The 21302-nt window shown below is 38.4% G+C and overlaps 2 protein-coding genes across 3 annotated transcripts in view; one reads left to right on the forward strand and one right to left on the reverse strand.

The window, feature by feature from the left end:
- The window catches only part of LOC138185390 (zwei Ig domain protein zig-8), a 118998-nt gene that overhangs the window by 5397 nt on the left and 92299 nt on the right, over nucleotides 1-21302 (forward strand). Inside the window, exon 2 of the mRNA XM_069124274.1 lies at nucleotides 1008-1959. Within this exon, the coding sequence (XP_068980375.1) occupies nucleotides 1827-1959 (133 nt within the window). The 5' untranslated portion in view covers nucleotides 1008-1826. The remainder of the gene's footprint in view (nucleotides 1-1007; nucleotides 1960-21302) is intronic.
- LOC138185391 (zwei Ig domain protein zig-8) overlaps nucleotides 4694-21302 on the reverse strand; it is a 293791-nt gene continuing 277182 nt past the window's right edge. For both annotated transcript variants that reach the window (XR_011174602.1, XR_011174601.1), the window contains one exon: nucleotides 4694-4865. The gene's annotated coding sequence lies outside the window, so the exon portion shown is untranslated. The remainder of the gene's footprint in view (nucleotides 4866-21302) is intronic.

Raw genomic sequence — 21302 nt, forward strand, 5'->3', positions numbered from 1 at the left:
GTTCTATTGACGAGACGAAACCCTCCTTCGGTTATTCTCGTTGCTTGATCACTTTTAAAGGGGTTGTAAGTTCACACATACACGTAGGTTGTAGTTGCTTTTGTCCGTGACAAATTGGGGATGAAACTTTGTATTGTTGGCTAGTTGAATTGTAGGCGAGAGTCTCAAGATTAGATTCCTCTATTTGCTTTTTTTTTTTTGAGAAAATTTACATTATAATCGAATGTTTTTGTTGAAGAGGAGAGAACACGGAACGATTTCTACATATGTTTAGAATATTGGTTTTTCATTGGTGGATTATGTTTTAGGGCGGCGAGTAATGGTCGCACGTGGAAAGTAGTCATTTGTGTTTCTGATAAATCAGAGATAGAAATCTAGTCGTTAGTTTGTTGAGTTGTTGAGAGAAAGAGACTTATTGGATTCTTGAATTTTCCTATCGTTTGAAGTTGCTTCACAGTTAAGTTTTATTGGAAACTGAAGATACAGACAAAGTGTTTTAGCTCTTTCAGAATTCAGAATGTGCGTGTAACAGTTACTTTTGTTTGTGACAAGTTGGGGACGTAAAATTGTACTCGTTATATCGTTCGATAGCAGTGAGTAAAATTTTAGACCGAATTATTTTATCTTTTATTTGAGGACTATTTTATAGTCGTATATTTTTATTCGATACAATAAGGACGAAGTGTTTTAATTTTTCTATACTTAGAAAATTAATCTGAATGATTCGTGTCAGCAAATCTCCGTGGCACTATTACATCAAACTCTGTCCCCGGATTATTCTTGCGGTATTATCATTCAATTTTCGCTACAGACGTTTAGATTCAATTAACCTTACGCTACTCGCCGCGTATTAAACTCAAACAGCTCGTATTTTATATTCAAACATCCTGCTGCTGTGTGTCGTTTTTACAACCACCAAGAGCCTAAGAATAAAAAGTCCTCTCGCCCAGTATTTCAACGAAAAACGTGGTGTCCCATTAATTTCGCCGATGATTTTCATTTTCCAGAAGCTGCAATCTAATCGAAAGTCTCGTACCGAGCCTCTATCTCGTCGAGATACCGTGGTAACAGGCAGCACTACGCCAGGCACGTTATTAAGAGATAAAAATGCAGTTAAAAACTATCACTTCGGTAGAAGCCACGCGTCGTTCTTGTAAAGGAGTCTCGAAGGAAGCTTCTGGATTCTCGGGCAAGCTATATTCAGGAACTTTTAGTCTCGGAGCACATCCTTAGGTAAATGAGCTCTTATCTCGAGTTTTGCACGGAGCCATCGCAAAAACGTCACGTGCCAAGTGTACACTCATACTTTCTCATACTCTCTCGCACACGCAGATACACAAATCCATCGGATCTGCTTCGAGATTTTATCTGTTATTCTCGTTCATCTTCTTCACAGCGACATGCGAACAAAGTTTTTTTTTGGCTTTCATAAATAAAGAAAAAGGTGAATAGCGTTCCTTCGTGCGACAAAGCTCGGCCGTGTACAATCTATATATAGTGTACTACATATAGTGTTCGTGCAAAGTGTTCGTTCGAGCATCAAGTGTCCACGATGTGAGGGTGCACCAAGAAAACGAGTCACTTCGCGCGTGTACGTGTGTTCGAGGCAGTACACGGTGGAATGTTAGTGACGGAAAGTTGGTCCGTTTTCAGTTGGTTGCGAAATCCCTCGTCACGCGACAACAGGGAAGGAAGACGAGAAGGAAGAAAGGAAGGAAGGAAGTCAACGCTGGTGGAGGAGGCATTATTAAATCGGCCGGCCCGTAATCCGGTCGTGTTGCTCGCGTTTACGTGGCCGAGGCGAAAACTATGCGGCACGAGGCACGATGAAGGGGCCAAGAATCGGTGGCCTACCGAGCGGGAAAAAGCTGGACTTCTGCCAGGAGCCGCGTCACACTTGGACAGTGTTGCTGGTGTATTTGGGCATCTGCGCCTTGCTGCCTGTCACGATTCTCTCCGGTTGGTATTCGATCGTCACCTTACTCTCTTTTTCGCTTCGTTACCCAACCCTTTTCCTATCTTTCTCTTTATCATATTCTCACCGAGAAGCTGTTTCTTTTCAAAGAAAGACAAAAAAGAAAATTAAAAAAATAAAAAGAAGGCAACAGCGAGAGAGAGAGAGAGAGAGAGAGAGGCAGAGAGAGGGAGAGAGAAGGAACTGTACACCGTTTCGGAATTCGCGTTCGCGGTCGATATCTTGTCGATACATTGGTGGCTGGTTGAAATTTCACTCGCTACTCCGACAGTTACGAGCTAAAGAGAGCTTCGTATTTGATAAAAAAAACCTCTTAAAATCGTTTGAAATAATTGGCCGGCTAACGCGATCGTGATCCCGATTCTGAATCATACGCGTTTCAGCTTCGTGATTTTTGATATTTCTCTGAGTGAATTATTATGTTATACGAAATTTGATACACATTTTTATCAGCCTCATTGGTTTTATTAGTATCAACGTTTTCATACTTCTATGTCATTAAAGTTTAAAATGAATATTATTTGATATCTTTCCATTTCACTCCATTATTTTACTCCATTGAACTCTGTCTCTCCTTTTTTCTTTCATATTCACATTTTTTTTCAAATGGACGTATAAATTAATAGTAATGTAACAGAAAGAGGAATGTATTCGAAGAATGGTAGCAACGTCGCGTTTTCTGCTCGAAGAGAAGGAAGAAAAACGAAAAGAAGAATGGAGCGGCGAGATGCGAATTGTCGACACGGAAATAGTGGAAAGTTCCCAGCGTTCGTTCCACGATATGAACTCTGACAATCCCACCTGAGAAATGAACCGCATAAATCACGATACGTTTATCAAGCGTTCGCGTCGTCTCAATTTTGCCAAACTTTCCCCGCAAATCTCCTCTGCGCCGCCTAGGCGTCGCCATCTCCATCTTTTTAAGAATTCTTTTAACTCTGAGCATCTTTTCGGTGACGAGCCAATTTTAGAACGACAAAAATGTCTTTTTCTTTTTTACCATCGCGATGACAGTATCTGTTTACGTAACAATAACAAAGAGAAGAAAATATTCGGGCAATAATTGTGTTTTGAGAATAATCGAGCTGTTCTCGTGTTAAATATATCTTTCACGTATGAAAATATTTGTACGATACGAATTTAAATCACGGACGAACGTCTATTAATTCTGAAGTCTTCAGATTAGTCGAGTTACTAGAACTTAAACTTAACGTTTTCTAAACATATTATTATTTATTAATCGCGCCAATTAAAAAATAAGAGGGAAGAAGATTATAGGTCAAACCTTTTAGTATCAAAATTATTTTTTTATTTAATTTTGGAGCTAACGTGTATTTCTATACGCTTCAAAACTTGAAAAATATTGTTCGTAATAATAGTAAAATATGGAAGATATTAAAATATTTCTTGTTTTAATAATTATACCATGGCATCTATAAAAATTTATCAACTTGCCAAATATTTTTAAAAGACTGATATTTTTTAACTTAAGAGACTATTTTTATCCTGAAATGTGGTGTCACATTAAAATCCTCCTATTTAATCGTGAAGTAACATTAAAGTCAGAAGATAAATCACGTTATCTTGTTTTTCTTCTGTGATGAAATTGCAAGGCTGTTAAGCGAAGAAGATAGTCACCAAATTGCAAGTGACCTCATGCTCCGTAAATTTAGATCGACGATATTCAAATGACAGGATGGAACGTCGTTTCCATATTTTTCTGTCGGGATCGATTTTGTCACCAGGCGACGGCAATCCGCGTCGCAATCATCGAAATTTCATTCTCCGTCAATTAACTACGTTTCACGTTCCAATCTAACGCCCGATAATTAATGTAGAGAATTTTAATCGACGTTGTGCCCGATCCGTTCAATTCGATTGAACGCGAACGCGTTAACGAGCTCTACACACGACCGTCCGAAAACTGGTCGCCCCTTCGACCAATGGGAACCGTTTGCCGATCAATCGAAAATTTTCTCCTTGCTCCGCTGATCCGTTTTCCAACTGTAGAACAATGCAGCAGGCCTTTCTTCTAAAAATAGATACCGATCCAGTTACCAGAATTATTCCACGCGCAATACTGAAATTAATTGGAATTAAATTTCAATAGCGAAATGTTTGATAGCTCACGTTTAGAAGAGTTCAGTTTGATAATTGAAAAAGTTTACTTTAGAGATGAACATACTAGCAGAATTTGACAGTTTTCATTCAACTATTTTTTTTAAATGGAAAAACAATATGATGAATTGTAGTTTCACGTTTGAAAATTAAGTCTGGAAATTCAAATTGCTCTATTTCCAGACTGTAGAACGACTGATTTTAGTTTTCCACTTGAAAATGAAAAAATATACATTTATAAATTCACACGAAAATTCCAAAGTTTGGGAATTTAAATTGAACCATTACCAAACTGTAAAACAATACGATGGATGGTTTCTTTAAAAATAGCTTTAGCCTTGAATGTATCTATGTGTTCGATAAATTTTGTCGAAGTGTTTAAATCGATCGCGATTATTGAGATCCAACGTTTTGCCAAGCAAAGGGAAAACGGATGAAACGAATGCGAGAATTTAAATGCGTTGCCCCTGGCGCAAATGGCAAGTCGTATTAACAATTACCTCGTAATTGTCTACACAAACCGCGGACCGAGGATTTGTAAGGCAAAATTAAATTTCTGCTGCTATATTCTATTACGTGGACGTCATTCTGTTACCCCACCTTTGACTGTCGCGTGATTCCTCGTCATTGTGCCTCTCCCGCTGCATTGTTACAATTTTGATAATTTCGTCATGCGGTCGACTGTGAAATTGAATGTTTGCTTAAAAACTCCATTGTCTCGAACTGTCTCGCCTTCGCTTGCACGAAATTCTTTCGTCTGCTATTATTCTTTCTGCAACAAATTATTATCAATGAGAAATATTTTTCTTGGCCCTGGTAACTCTGATAAGAAAACTAGTATATTTTCCTGTTTCTTAAATGTTTCGATGTATAATAAATCTTCTCATAGATAGCAAATTAAACACTGAGAATTGATTTTCGAGAACAATGTACAGTGAAATCGTAGTTTTTGAAATTATTTAACGATTTCAGAGTGGAATTAAATTGATGTTTTATTAAAGACTTTGTTTTCTCCAATATAAATCGTTTTTCTTGTTGGATAAGAAAACTTGAGAAAGAATCAGGAACGAATTCAATTCAATTTAATTTAATTTTGAAGAATAATAAAAGATCGCCTTAATGCCCAAGAGTTTGAACATTCCCAATGATTTTTATTTCACCTCGAGTGAAATTTTTGTCCCTTCGTTGGAAAAATGTTTAAGGAATATGAGTGACGCGTATCGTGGATGAATATATTTTCGAAATAGGCTCGCCTGCGTGTCCGTCTACGTTTCCATGTTTTTTTCGAGGAAACACTCTCTTTATGACACGCACGTGTTGCCATAAACGTCCGCCCAGGCTCGCGACCGCAGCGTAGCCAATTCCAAATGTGCCGGGCTGCATAAGTACTTCCGTTAAATCTGTGTCAGAGAAAACACGCCCGACGATTTCTTCTTATCCCCCTTCCTTTCGTTCGTTTCTACACGTTCGAGCGATCCAACTAGAACGGTGCTTTGTATCGTCGAGCATAATTAAAAGATAAAATCGAATGAAATCGTTCGCAGAATGAGACCAGTAATCGTACCAGTAGGTTTTAATTAAACCAGAACTTTGGCTGACCGAAAACTGTCTTTTGCTTCCTCCTCCTTTTTCTCTTTAATCCTTGGTCGTTCGATCCAGTTGAACTAGAAACAGATAAGACTTTTAGAAAAAGATAACATTTCTATTTTGGCGAAAGTAAGAGTTTCTTTCTTAAATTAAAGTCTGGTGTAATTCAATGATTCCGAGAGGTTTATTGAGAAACTTAGGTATCTAAAGTAGAATCTAATATGTATTGCTTTATAATTTTATGGCTTCAGCTGTATAATTTTTCATATATTTATGAGTTTGTATAATGAAATGGAATTTCATCCATGATTGCTACAAGTATCTAATCTTAAATATCTTATATGTTGTCTTATCTTAAATATTTTATTTTATTATATATATATAAATTATTATACGTGCATTACGTTCACTTTTGCATAAACTTGCCAGGAATGAAGAAACCTTCACAGTCTACAAGTGACGTAATGTCCAGCTGTTCTTGTTGAGAATTGTGGATCTTAATTGCCGAAATAAAAGTAAAGATTACTCTTAGAATTCATATCAAAATAGTTTTAGATTTATTTAATAAACGATTTGTAGGATCTTCGTCGATATACATTTGCACGCGTCTCAGCACTCTCTTTGTCTCACCATCTTCCACATCACACCTCCAATGGAACTGTTGCATTGATCTGTTTTTTGAGACGCTGTGCACACACATACTTCCATACAATCATATTCACATACGTGTGTCACTACTACGCGGCTAATCTAATCCAGCACACAAAATTATACATATTTCAATAGTTCTATATAACTTGTATTTAATAATCCTTAATCTGCGAACCAAAGTTGGAGTTTAAAGTGAACTTCGTCACAAGAATACAAGCTAGCATTAGTGAATAAGGACTATGGTTTGTGTCACGAGTGTGACTCGATGTTATAAGTGAAGCGATTAAGAAAAGCGTAGTTTTACAAAATATTTTGCGTTAGTTGACGGTTCTAGCGGATAGTAAGTAGTATTTACCCGCACGAAACGGACACAGCATGAGATATTAGTTGCTTTTTCGAATGAAGTAACACATTCGAGCCGGTCTGCGAACCAAACATCTGGCTTCAGTAGCATAAACAGTTGCGTCTGAGCCTGGTTTCGTCGTTTTCAAGCGAGAACACTGAGCTAAAGCAGCGCTCCGGAATGGTTGCGTAAATAATCATACGATTGTGGGTCTTTTGAGGCGAGATTTCTTTAATTATCAAATCAACACGTTTCTGCAAAGATCTAGTTTATTCTGAATACGGTTTATAGTTTAAAAATTCGCATCGATTTCGGCAAAAAGCGGCGGGGGCAAAGAGGTGAAAAAGGAGGAAGGTTATTTTAATTTGCCTTGAAATAACAGTTCCGTTTAAAAACACGGTTTCACTTAGAATCGCGGACATAAGCGATGGGAAAAAATGTAAATTAATAAATTTAAAAGTTAAATAATTCCTGCGGCAGGTTCGGCGCTGCTCGGCGGAGGAACAGGACACCCCGTGGGGGTTGCTTGAAATTCAGAAAAACCGAGTTGTCTCCCCTAACAGCGACACAACTATTTATACGTAAATAATGTAACAGCGCGTGTCGAAAACGTTAGCCAGCTCTTATCCGTGTCAGTTTAGGGAAATTAGTTCGGTGAAAAGTTCCTTGGCCGTTACATATTTAATTTTTCCGTGGTTGTTTGCGAAAACTTCGCCGTAGTAATAAATTTAATACATAACCCCCGGAGTACCAAACCGCATACGAGAATTTTTACAACCCAGTTTCATTGACTATCCTATGTTTTAGTAATATCCCTTTAACTTTGCCACTCTTCCTTCCAGCTAAATTTCTTATTTCGTTTCAATATTATACGAAGAGTCAAGAAGGAAATTTTTATTTGCTTGTGTACATAAACGTTTCGCAGAATGTCAGTAATATCATGTTACTGCCAGTAGGAAAGCAATTAACGTTGCTGACTGGTCTGACCTCGAGGTCTCCAACCCTCGAACCTGTCCGCTCTTAATCGTACTCACGCATACTTTGCGTTGTTTGCATTCGCAAAACGCTTTCTCACTTTCCTCTCTTCTTTCTTTTTATTTTCCATTTTTTGTCCTTTCTTCCTTCTTTCTTGACGTGCAGAATGTCAAGCTCGTGATCGTAGTGCAAATTAATCTGACAAACAAATAATTCGACGTTGCTTAATTATTATGTTTACCCTTTGTCGCGACACGGGTGTTCGTTCGCCGAATGAACGTTTGAATGATAATTTCGAATCGTCGTACATTTTTTCATTTTTCGTCATATGTTCATTTACGTGTCTGCAGCCATTATGAGGCTCTTACAGACACGGCTCTCATGGGCGCGGGATCGAGATACGCTCGATCAGCGCGTTCCTCCAGAATTGTCTTCAAAGAAACTACCAATAGCAAGCTTCAGAATGCAAAAGCTGCGAAAGCCACGCTTGGTTTGAGCTGAACCTTAGTATGGTCGCACAGCGCGGCATTTGAATGAGGATTCGGGGCAAAAATCAAAATTCGCTCATCACGTTCGTTGATTTGCAATGCAACGTTCACAGGATCGCGGTCGATGTTCACAGATCAGATTCACAGATCAGATTCACAGATCAGATTCGCACGTTCGCATGTTAGCTACGTTCGTAACGTTTACACGTTCGCAGGGCACGTTCGCACGCAACGTTCAAACGTTCGCAACAATAATTATTTCTATGTTTGTCCGTTGTATGTTGCATTCTGCATACGTTTTGGACTTACACAGTTTAGGTAATTAGACATAACGAGGTAACCGTTGAAAAATCAATGTTACAATGTGTTGTTTCAGGAGGAACTGGTATCAAATGCGTCGATGTATATAGTGAGTTTCAAGCGAATTTATTTCGCTGAAGAGCATTTTATAACGAATTTGCAAATCTATACGAGTGCACAGAATAATATATTTTGACGTTTAAGCATACAGAATGGCTCATGAAAGTTTTTGAACAACTACCATAGGAAACTTTTAATGTTTATATTATGCGTGTTATATGAAACATTTTAAATGCCATTAGCATTCTAATGAAACACGATTGTTATAATTACGTTCGTGAAACCAATCTGAAAGTGCATATAGAAATTACATTTAGTAAAATATTAGTATACTGCATTAATAGCCATTTAAACATGTAATAAGATTAAAGATGGTCCCACTGGATATCGAAGCTTATTAATATAATGGATAATTGTAGTTTCGATATACAATTTTCGAATTGGTTTCAAATTTTACTAATATAATCATAATAGTCATTTCTCATTATATTGCTAATGAAATTTCAAAATGTTTCGTATAACACAATGTATTCATAAAATGTATCTACAAATGTAACTGTGTTGGAATTTAATATCGTCCATAATTTCTTCGAATCAAAAATTTGATCACTTTTCCTCTGAACCCCTAAATGTAACCTACATTATGAAAATACACAGAAATATCTAACTTTCCACGCAGGTATAATAAAAACAAAGCTAACAAGGGCCATAGAGAAGCAGATGAAACATTCAGAAACCTAAAATTGATTCCATCTCCCACGCAACAGTTGGAGTCCTTATATTTCAAACTTTCAGGCATCCCAAAGCGAATCTGACGCTTGTATACGAAATGTAACATTCTAGATTCAAACTTAAGTGTCGGCTTTACTACATGTGCTCTGAGGCAAACAAAAAAGGAGATCTGTCGCTTGTTCGATCACGTCGTGGTGAAATAAACGCGGCGAATAAACCTCTTCTTTGGGACAACGAGATACTCCAGCCGATAAATCTCAAGGATAGAGCTCTTTCCCCAAAAGATACATTTTCACCCTCGGTCCCCGAGGGAAGAGAGAAAAGACAATGACCCAAAAAGGGTGGTGTCAAACGGTGAGAAGAAACCGCAGAGAACGAGGACAGGTCTTCCGGAAACTCATCTAGCCAGCCAGACAGCTCGAAGAAAGTGCTGGTTATCCAGGAAGAGAAGAGAGAACCGAGCCTGAGAGGAGTGACCCAGGCGCCAGCCAGTTACTTACGCTTAGGACAATTTACCTTAATTAATTAACCGGCGTTGCGACGGCTTGCTAATTTATGCTCATAGAATGATTCACTGCTCTTTCTCGTCTCTTTCCTTATGGCTTCTATCTCTTATGTATGCTTTTCCTCTTCTTTCGCTTCTCTTACGGTCCGCGTTTCACGAAACGCAGAGAAACGAAATTTTCGGTGCGCAAGATCTCCGGAGACAGATAGGCGAGCCGCTCTAATTAGAAGTCATCCGGAACGTTTCGGATTGCACTGGAGAATCCGGGTGACCGGCCGCGCCCCATTTCGCAATCTTCTCCGCGGCGCGAGTGTTTAAACGACTCGGCTCGATTGTCTCGGTATAAAATACATCGGGGAAAGAGGAGGAAAGAGGAAGAGAAAGAAAGAGAGAGTGAGACAGGAGGAGGGTAAGAATGGTCGTTATGGAAAGGGGAGAGTTTACTTGTTGCTCGTTTCGATGCGTGTTAATTTCCGCCGCGTTTTCGCGCGGTATCCAATCATCTAGACGCCGAGTTCCTCTTGTGAAATTGAAGACGATCGGCATGGTTTATTGGAATATGAAACTAACGCACCGAAGGAGAAAGCCATTTTGATTTTCGCTTGGAATCACCTCGAAATGATAAGATTTTGATAAGAACTTCGTTAAGGACTTCGTTTCTCAGAGTTTGGATTTATTAAAAATTTCCTTTTACTTTCGCGCGAAATCAAAGACTTGTAACTTTTTCAAACTGAACTTTGAAAATTCGTACTTATTAAAAATTCACTTTGGTTTTGGCTGGAAATTATTTCGAAATAAGTGATTTTAAATATTTGTAATTTTAAAAACTTCGCTTTAATTTGAAACTATCTTGAAATGTATAATGACGAGATTGTAAACATTTTCAACGTCTGAAAATTCCTTTTAAAAATGTCGTTGCGAAGTTATAAATTCGGTGATTTCAAACCAAACTTTTAATAGTTTGCTCGTCTCCAGTTGTGGAAATGGGATCCTCTGGTCATTAAAAGGTACGGCAATGCCGCAACAACATCACGATAAATGGACAATTGACATGACAACTTCAACTTTTAATTGGATTACTTGTTACAAAATGTATAAACCTCTTTCTTCTAAAATAGATTTTCTTTTAAACTAAAATTTACGGTATATTCGATGGACAAGATAATCTCTATAATTCGTCATTAAATTCTTCCAATGATCGAACTGAAAATATGCTTACAATTTATGAAATTTATTTCTACGAAGAAATACGATATTGTAATCTCTTAAGTTCAATGATTCGAAAAAATGCGAATAATTTGGCTAAGGAAAATTCTACAACAGCGAGAATTCAAAGAAAACAGAGGGAGGAAATAGAGTTGATGTTTCTCGCGTGTCTGAGATTTACACGTGGAATTAAGCCGTTGCAAACGAAACTTCATCCGTTCCATTGTTATTTTATCTCGATGCAATCTGTCAGCGGATTGATTCAATCCAGCAAAAGGGAACCAGACACGACCACGAATTTCTCTAACAGAGTTTCATTAACGAAGTCATGTAGCCGCGATGCGTTCGCATCGGTACACGTGTAACTGCAAACGTGAAACTATCCTATCCACCACACGCGCGATATTAAAATCACCTGGCCGTGACGTATTCGTATTAAATTCTTGTATCGCAATCCGTCTTCGTGGTTTGTTTGGTCGTTCCGCTTTGAGTTTCGTGTTCATCTCCCTTCACAATTTCATCAGTGAAATCTTTGAATCGATATTCACGATCCTCTCCTTTTAATTACTAGATATCGTCACATAACAAAAAACTCGCATCTAAGCCGTGACTTTTCGTGGAAACTTCATTTCTAATGTTTGCAAATATTTACTTATTTCTTTTTAAAGTAATTATTTTGGTCGTTAAGCTCTTGGAAGTCCGTGTCTATTCCTCTTCACAATTTTATTAATGTAATCTTTGAATCTACGTCTCTTGCTTTCGTTAAATAGGAAATTCATACCTGTGAAAAATTGTGATTTTTCATGGAAAATTCATTTATATTCTATTTGTAAACATTTACCCTCCTACTTTCTAATGATTATTACAAGACTTGCTGAAACTGACAGTCGAAGCCTGTTGTTTAAGACGATTTAAAGGATTGAAATTTTCGGCGAAGTAATTTCAGAGAAGCGTTTCTGCTCTCAGTTTCCTCCTTCGAGGCGAATGTACAACCAGGATTTCTCGTTCAGGTAGTTAGAAACCGTTCGACAGAGTTTCAAGTGCCAACGAAACTTGAGCGGAGTTCCCGTTTTCCGGCCCGTTATGGTTTCGCGGATTTACACAACCCCTAAACGTCGATTCCCAGCCAATTTCGGTCGAGCTTTCCAAACCGAAAGATCCACAACGATCCGTTGATTTTTTTACAACCGTTCTAAGCAAGACACGCCTTCTTGCCGCCCAACTCACCAAATTTTTCTCACGTTAACGACCCTCAAGATAAATGGCTCTTTTTCCACAGTCGTGTAAGAGAGGGAGGAAGGAAAAGAAGGAAAACGTGAAAAAAAAATGAGCAGTACAACGGTATACATTCGTTAAAATCGATTCATTATATAGATTATCAGCCTTTTAACAAGGGACGATAAAAACACACGACACGAGAGTGTTGCTTGCCGCAGCTACAGTTTCTCGAAATTAAAAGGGCGAGAAAAAAAGTGGCAGGTTGACCAGAGAGTAGAGTAAAGCCGTCGGGACTTATGATTAATATTGCACGGAAAATTTCACTTAACGATCGTTCTTAATGGCAGGATAATTAAAATAGCCGAGAAATCCCCATAACGATGCTTGGTAATTAATAATTCTGTAAAGACGGGGCGTTTAAAAACTCAATAAATGACATTATTTACAACGAATACGCGTCCGCTGAGAAATGAAGTTACAATATCGTGGCTACGGTGTAATATTAATGTGCCACTAGAAGAAATATTATAAGGGTACGTGCAGAGAAAAACTACCCTTTCATCCAGTGATTTTATACCGTTGTATAATAACTTGGTTTTAACACGGGCCAGTTGTTTGTTCAGTGGCTCGATCGATAATATGTAATATTTTAGATCGCATTTCCACCGGAGAAATTGTAAACACGCTGCAAGTCGCGACGACAAAGTATTATTTAGTCGGGATTTCGTCGTCGCGCTTTCATTTGCATACTTAATTTATTTATTCGCGACAGATAAAAATATGTATACAACGTGTATAGCAACGTGTGATTTATGTTATTATTCATTATTATCCAAATACTTGCTTCTAATATGATATATTTTAATTACAAAATTATGGAAAAATCCAACTACAATGATTATTATGTTTATAATTATCATAACATGCCAGAATATTTTCAAAAGATTATGAAAGATTAAATTGATCTTTGTGATCCAACACGCAATAATACAACTGGCATTCTTAATCGTGAAAGCTTATAAAAATATTGTAGAAATATTTCATTTCACCAGCTCTTTACTGCTACTTCTAATTAATTTATCATTAAATTGTACACTTTTTTTCAAATTCAAGTACCAAAGATACTTATGGCATTTATGAACAGTCGTGTTGTGCCTGATAAATACGAATCATAGGATGATATAATTTTCGTTATCGCGGGAAAAAAATATTTTTAGCTCAGCCAAGAAACATTGTATCCGGCAGATGAAGCATAGCCACGGTTCGCCTTCATTTTCGAGTTCGATCAATTCTTTCTACACGTGTCCCGGCCACGGATTACGCGAGTAAAGCGGAACACGTATGCCTATCTGCCGCGTTATCGACTTTCACGATCGTTCGCGCAATTAAAACGAATTCTCGCGGCCGTAATAACGATCCGTGGCGTTCCACCGATACGCGGAATTCCACCATGTCCTCCACGCAAAGTGCCTGGGAAAATTGCATCGCGATAGGTTGGACCAACCGTATTGTGGGATTATATAGAAAATTCGTCCATATCCTCGTGAAATCTCGCAACGTTTATTTTTCTAAGGAGAAATTTACTGAGTTCAGAGAAAGATATTTATTTTTTGGAGATTTTGATCATTCTGTACCTGGAAGAATTTTATACTATAAAGAAAAATTATTCAGAACACGTATACAAACGTGTATATATCTCTCAAAATGTTACTGAAGAGGATCGGACCATATGATGCTAATGGGAACAAGTTGACAATTGAAATGTAATATTTATTAATTTGTTAAAGATAGTTAGAAAATTAGATTAAATTAGTTAGAAAATGATAGATTCGATGGAGTAATGACGGAATAATTGCAATTATTAATTATTGATACGGTTGGTTTCGTAATATTACACTTTTGTATTAATAAAACATGGTGACTTAGATTAATTATTATTAATGATTCTAGGAAAACGAGGATTCCTTTTGTCTATTTCAATTAGCGATAGGAAGTGACGCAAAACATGATACGTCGTTGAAATAAATTTCTTTAAATCCTTGTCGATATTTACGTTATAAAAATTTGTGATTTCCCGCTTCAGAATTTTCATAACTGTACGAAACATTGATATTATATAATTATAAAGTATTTAAAAATATTGTTTATCTTCTAGTATGTTTGCGTGACGTGCGTAATGAATTTTTCTCCATCTATTATAAATAATTCTGAATACAAACAGGCAACACATATACGTCCAATAAAATACTCCTCTATTGAAATATGGAACGTGATTATTTTGACGATTCAATGGGATATTCAATCCTGCGTAAAGTCGCGGTAAATGTTACCGAACAAAATAAAATAAATATCAAATATCTCATCTCTTTTTATTTAATTCCGTTGATTTAATTTCGTTTGGATTAATATCAATGGCCAAGACACATTTCACGGGCTGACCGGTTAATCCCTCATAACATCCCCCTTCAGCCGTTTGTTCCGCCCTTCAAACAGACGCCGTGCTAGCGCCATAGAATCATCCGACAAACAGGAGCGACGAAATTATGGTACGATATTCGACACATCCGGTAATCCAGCCGCATTGCACAACATCCGAGCAAATCGAATTCGGGTCAGGTACGTCAGGCGCGTTGGTGTCGATCTAATGTCGTTGACGATCCGTCTATAAATGTGCCGATTTTACCATGAAAATCACATTCACCATTACGTCACAGCTACACCTGTAGCCAGGTATTCTCGTTATTATCGTTAACGAATTTATCTGCAGAAGAATCCAATTAATTTCAATATGAAATTGGAGATATTTCATTCGTGATTTTCGACGAATTGATTTTCTTTGGAATCTCGATTATTTATTTTTCCGACTGCTTTATCCGTTATTATTTTCGAAAGTGCGACGATGCGGAGGTTCGATAACTTTAATAGCTCTTCGATAAGTACTGGGATAAAACACACCAATTTAGTATTGCATTAATAAACCAATTTTTCATAAAACAAGCGACATGCCCTATTCATTTGTGCAGAGTTTTGCATTAATCTCGATATGATATTGGAATTATTCTATCACGATTTTTGATAAGTTGATTTTAATACGTAAAAATGTACTTCGAAATTCTGTAGATAAGAGCTTTGTTATCTCACGTATAGAATTTTCATAACTTTAATAGGTCGTTATTGTTTAGAATTACATTAATAAATTATTAAGTTTCCAAAAAATTGAACTACGTGTATTACTATTATTTCTTACTGACTAATTTCAATACGAAAATCCAAATATATTTTCTCACGGATTGATCTCTTTGAAATGTCACATATTTTAGAAAGCAATTGGAAAGTTTTCAAACACTCGTGAACAAGAATGGAGCAAAAATGTTAAATCGATTAGACGAACCAACAGCTCGTAGGGGGAGGTGTCCGGCGTGTAACGAAAGGGCTGGGGGTTTGCAAACGTCACGGGCTGTACCAGAGGCTGTGGACTGTTAATTCGACTCTGACGCCGTGATTTAGAGTCGTCCCGCGTGTACACACAATGTGTGTGTTGTGTGTGCGCGTGGGTGAATGTTCCAACGTATAGTAGACATGCGTGGCTGCGCCTTATGTATTCTGGGATGCCGCGAACAAACGAATGTTTTCCTGTTTATGCTGCTGGCAGTCAGATTGGCCCGATGAACCATTGCCGTTATCGACTACCACTGACACTTTTTACACACATTTTACTTTGCTGACGACGAGCGAATTAACGACGATTCCAGCATACAAATACCGTCGTCTCATTCCAAGATGAAACGGTCGATTGCTTCTTCTTCATTCCCCTTGGGTCGATTTACCTCGTGGAATCTGATTCATTGCAGTTTCCGAAATGCAAAGATTAACGCAATGGCGCGTGCAAGTGCACGGCTGTTACCTATTTTCAACGTTCCTCTGAATCGTTGGAGCCGAGAAGAATGTACGAACTGCCATTATCTAAAATTAGTCGCCGATACGTTCTTAGAGAATTGCATCTGGCGAGAACGAGGGCGTGATTCCGGCCACGCAATTTTTTTTCCCCTCCCAGCTTTCTTATTTATCTTCCATCTTTAGCTTATTTAGCTTCCATCTTTTTTTCCCGCGATCTGTCGTTCTTCTCTCACTCCCTTCGGTGACCCGTTCTTATTGCATTTCCTTTCGCCTTTCTTCTTCCCCTCGTTTCTTCCTTCCGTTAGACTAGGACACAGAATCCTTGGCTTTCTTATCGTCCATGAACCTCCTTACTACGAACCACTTTCCACGTATCCACCAGTGTCCTTTTCCTGTCCTTCCTCCTTTCCCTGTCCTTTCTCCTTCTATCCCTGCGACCCATCTTTATTTTCGTTCTTTCGCAATTTCGCCTCGATACGCTCGTGCTGACGGTCCAATGGGTTTCCGGAAAGCATTTGCTACGGTTTCTTCTTCCATCTTACGACTGGTACAGGATACGGTGAGTCGAGCGTGCACGTTAACCTCTCCCTCCCATTCCACTTCCAGCCTTTTTGTTCTACTTTTATGCATTCGCCGCACCCGGGCTATCCTGGCAACCAGTATAAAAGTGAAAAATGACCGGGCGACAGACAGCATTTTCGGTTTCTCGGTTCCCCGCCGTGCTGTTTTGCCCGTGTCGCCGCCTTCGTGTCACATTCACGGACCCGTGGAATATCCGTGGCCCGCTGCTCACCGATATTTATACGCTCAAACGATCCCGCTTCTAATGCCCGTTCGATCGGGACAGCTTCTTCCTGCCTCCACGTTGCTGCCCCGGATCCATTTTCTCGCTCGTTTAAAGCCGGTGCTCAAAGAGCCAGCAGTTAGTTCGATCTTCGTCGATGCAGCTTAAAGAGTTTCATCGGCTCGCGATAAAACATACGCCTTGCGAGCGTGCCGTGAATTTGTTCATTTAAAAGTTTCGCTGAGGCACGGTAAAGTTGTTCGGCCGCTTTATCAACCTGTTAACTGGTGCACCTTTCGATTACAGCTGCTTCTCCGCTGTTTTCATCCTGACTATCTTTTAAGAGGATTTGCATTTATAATCAGGATTATGGGTTCGTCGATAAATTAATATTAAGTAAATATTTATCCGTTGTAAGTAGACATTTTTTTCTTCTTTTATGGATTTAGGTTTATTGATCGATGAATAAAGAAAATTTCATAATTTGAGAAATACATAGATAATAAGCGAATTTACCTGCTTCGTTTAAACAACGAGTAAATTCATGTTCAGACGGCGGATGTTTATACATTTATGGAAATTTAAAGATATTACAATATGCTCCGAATGCGTATAATACACAAAGGCACACAAAATATCTAAATTATACTACACGCTATAATCTCTACCAAACGAAATAAATCTCTAATTAGATAGAATTTCCCTCATTATATTCGTAAAAATAATAATTTATATGCAAATCTATGATGTATTCATTGCATCGTAATTTATTAATCTCTTCAGAAAATATCTCAGAATCAAACATCTTTCACGAATATTTATCATATTTCCTGGAGTTGAATAATAAAATGTAGTGCTCTTGAAAGTATTTTCATTTCACTCACTGCACTTTAATTTATGAATTTCTTCGACAAATATTATAGAAGTAACCGCAATATAATTTTCTTTTAACCAAGTATCTTTCATATTTATTTATTTTACATATTTCCTTGCGTCGAATGGTAGAAGATAACGAAAACTCATCCGCGCCGGTTTTCTTTCCTCTGCCTCTCCAGGTTTTCAGAATAATACATTAGATAAGGAGCCGCGCAATGATTAAATTACTCGAACAACAGGCATCGTAATGGAATAATACCCACGGTAATTGCATTGTGCAACTAATTGGAGGGACGAGCTTCGCACTTTGGCCAGGACGGTATTATCCTTGCACGAACCGTTTCCTTTTAGAACATTCCCTCGTACGTTCCATACATCCACGTGCACATCCACACAGCCAGAAATAAATTATTTGGTATGCGCCTACGTCATATGGCTTTCACGAGCAACTTGCACTTGGCGCCGTGCATGCATCCTTCTCTTTCATTCTCCATGTAGCTTTTTTTTTTATTCTCTTCTTCGTTTTGCCACTTCCGCTTTCTGGGCTTCAGAAACTAATCTCACAAAGGTTTACAAATAAACGACCAACTCGACGTTTGCTCTTTTTCCTTTGGGCACTCTCTATCTCTCTCCGTGTGTTCGCGGTGATTAATTTTACATATCGCACTGTGTCTGTTTGGCTAATCCTTCGTCGCTCGCGAAAAATAAACGTGATGTTTGACTAGTGTTAAATAGTAGAATAGAGTACACGGAACTTTTCCAAAAACTATTTTATTCTTCCTGTTTGTGCAGCAATTTTTGCAACAAACAGACTTGATATTTGACTAGAAGTAAAATTATATGGTAGAATTGATATGAAATTTTCGGAAGTGATTTTGTTTTTCGCGTATCTGTTTGCATCTGGTATACAAACTTTTTCCTAACATTTCACATGGCAAACGTTTTATCAGATTATTTGGTACATATAACTATGCGAAACAATGTTCGAAGCTTTGTTATAAAGTTATAACAAAAACGAATATACATATATCTTTTCTATTTTACAGCAATAGAATTTTTTGTGCGAATAACTTTAATTAAAGCTAGAGGTATCAAACAAACATTGGTATCGGTGTCGATTGATTGATTGAGACGAAATAAAACCAAAATGAACGGAATAGTATAATAAATCTAATTTTTTACTATCCTATATTTTTATGCCAGTTTCTTTTTAACTACATTGTCTGCGAGTCTATTCTTTTCTTATGAAAGTTAAAAGTTATATTTGAGCCGTCAGTTCACTCGAAATTTATTGCGATCCGTGAGTTCTAACGTTTTTTATGAAATTTTACTGGGCTGTAAAAACGAAACTTTAATATGTCAAAAAGTAGAGAAGTTTTTTGACTTTTTCTCTACCCTAAAGTGTATAATAAATGGCGCATAATGAATATAAAAACACGACAAATTTATGTTATATCCTAACATAGTCAGACAAAGTTTGCTTGGGAAAATAGTAGAACATACTATATACGGTACGCATACAGAGTCTTAGTTCGATAAAACGTAATTCTACACCACGTTCTTCGTTTGATTCTTGTGCAACAGCGTCTGCAGTGTCACTTGTCGATCGCGTTCTACGGCCTTGAAATCTACATTAAACACGGAGGGGACAATTGTCGTTAATGTCTCGCTGTATTGCGAGCAAGTAATCCTCCGAACGAAAGAGAAACAAAAGTGCTCCTTCGTACCCCCGTCTGTAATTTATCCTCAATTTACTCCCTATTACGTGCATCCATCTTAATCTAGCTTTAAACGAAACCGATAATCGTCTCGGTCCTATTTTCTTAAAGTCTTCGTCCACGAAGATAGTCGATGCGAAATCATTTCGTACACGTAACAGACAATTGCGCTCTGATTAAATTTACCGTGCATTCCGTGACTCCAAGCAGAGCCGAGTAATCATGTTCGAAAGGCGCTGCAATTATCACGAGACGCCAGATGGGAGAAAATATCCTTCCCGATGAGAGACGTTTCATTATCGAAATTACCAGAATCGATGACGAAAGCCGAGGAGTCCAGCTAGTCATTTATTCGATTTCTCCGGAATACTAATTAAAAGCGGCGCCCGTCCGACGATCTGGACGTCTCAGTCGGTAGTTTGTAATTAATTTTATTGAAATCGAGCGAAGCCTCGCTGCGGCCGCGGGCAATATAAAAGTTGGATCGTAAAAATCAATCCGCGAGCGGCGAGGCGCAAAGGGAGAAGAGAATTAGAGAGACACTGTGAAAGAGAGAAAGGGATAGAGAGGAAACGCTTCGCGGAACAAAATATCGGTCGAAATGCGAGCGGAGACGAGATTGAACTTTCGACCCGATCTCCGCGCCGCTTCAACGAGACAGCCTCGCACTTGGTGCAAATTGCGAACTTTCATGCTCTCCTCTTCTGTTCAGCTTTTTCAATAAACCGTGGAAACGCGAGAGGAGAGAAAATTGCCCCCTGTCCGCGGACAAGAGGAAGAGAAAATCGAGAGAGAAAGAGAGAAAGAGAGGGGTGGGAGGGAGGGGGAGGTAATTCACGATAGTTTCTTCAGGCATTATTCGATCTTTATGACGTGACTGTATCGTGGCTCGAATCGTTTCAATGTAATTTTCTGAAGCCAGTTAAGTTGTCAGTTATGATCCCGGATATGTAAAACGCTGCCTGTTTCATATAGTCGAAGCGTAGCAAGTTGAATTTCACCGACCGAGCTATCCGTGGTTTTATTTGCGTTTTAGTGGCTGAATCAACCTGACCCGAGCGAAAAATTAAGTTGTCCAAAGTAGTTCGGCCAATTACGAAAGTTCGCCAACAGGTTCGGCTTGCTGGCGATTTTAAAAGCGATTCGTACTCAAAAGAGGTAGACGTCGCTCCGAGAAGCTAATACCCCGCCAGTAGAAAGTGGGTCATTTTTTATGGCCAGATTGACGGACCATTGCTGAGTTATTATATCAAGAATTTGAATTCTCCGGTCCTTAAATTGAAATTTAAGAATTACAAAATTGGAATCTTCTAAAGTAACAAACCTAGTTAGCTAGTGGGAGAGTTAACATTTCCAGTTTCAAATTGAAAGAATCCTTTTTAAGCGAAATTACAGCAATTCTTTGCAATCGTACACGCAGGATACATTGTTTAATTACACGTTTAATATTATTTCATTCCTAACTGCAAGTCAATGAAGTTTTATCCGTACGCCAGTAGAACCTTTTCCCTCTGTGCTCGGTTCTTGCGTCTCTAAGTTTTAATTTGAGCAGTCGTTACGCGATAAGCGTTTCGCGAAGTGCACATCAACAGGGTGGATTGATCGCCGTGCATTAATTTCGTCGCGCGAGAAAATTCAGCGGCGAGCGAGCGGACAGCTTCCGTTTCGACGTTGAGATATCGTGTTCCGTCATTCTGACGGACAGAAACGGCCCGTTCAACGGATCGTTAGGTAAATAGAAAAAAAAGGAAGGGAAAGAAAAGCAAAAAATAGACGACCGGATCCGGTCGAGTGATTTCTTCTCTTTAGAAGTGCGGCTACCTGCCACCTATTTTCCACCCATGAAACCCAGAAAGCTTTCTCGCCTCT

This window comes from Bombus flavifrons, chromosome 12 (genome assembly GCF_040668555.2).
Source record: "Bombus flavifrons isolate JBK064 chromosome 12, iyBomFlav1_principal, whole genome shotgun sequence".
NCBI lineage: Eukaryota > Metazoa > Arthropoda > Insecta > Hymenoptera > Apidae > Bombus > Bombus flavifrons.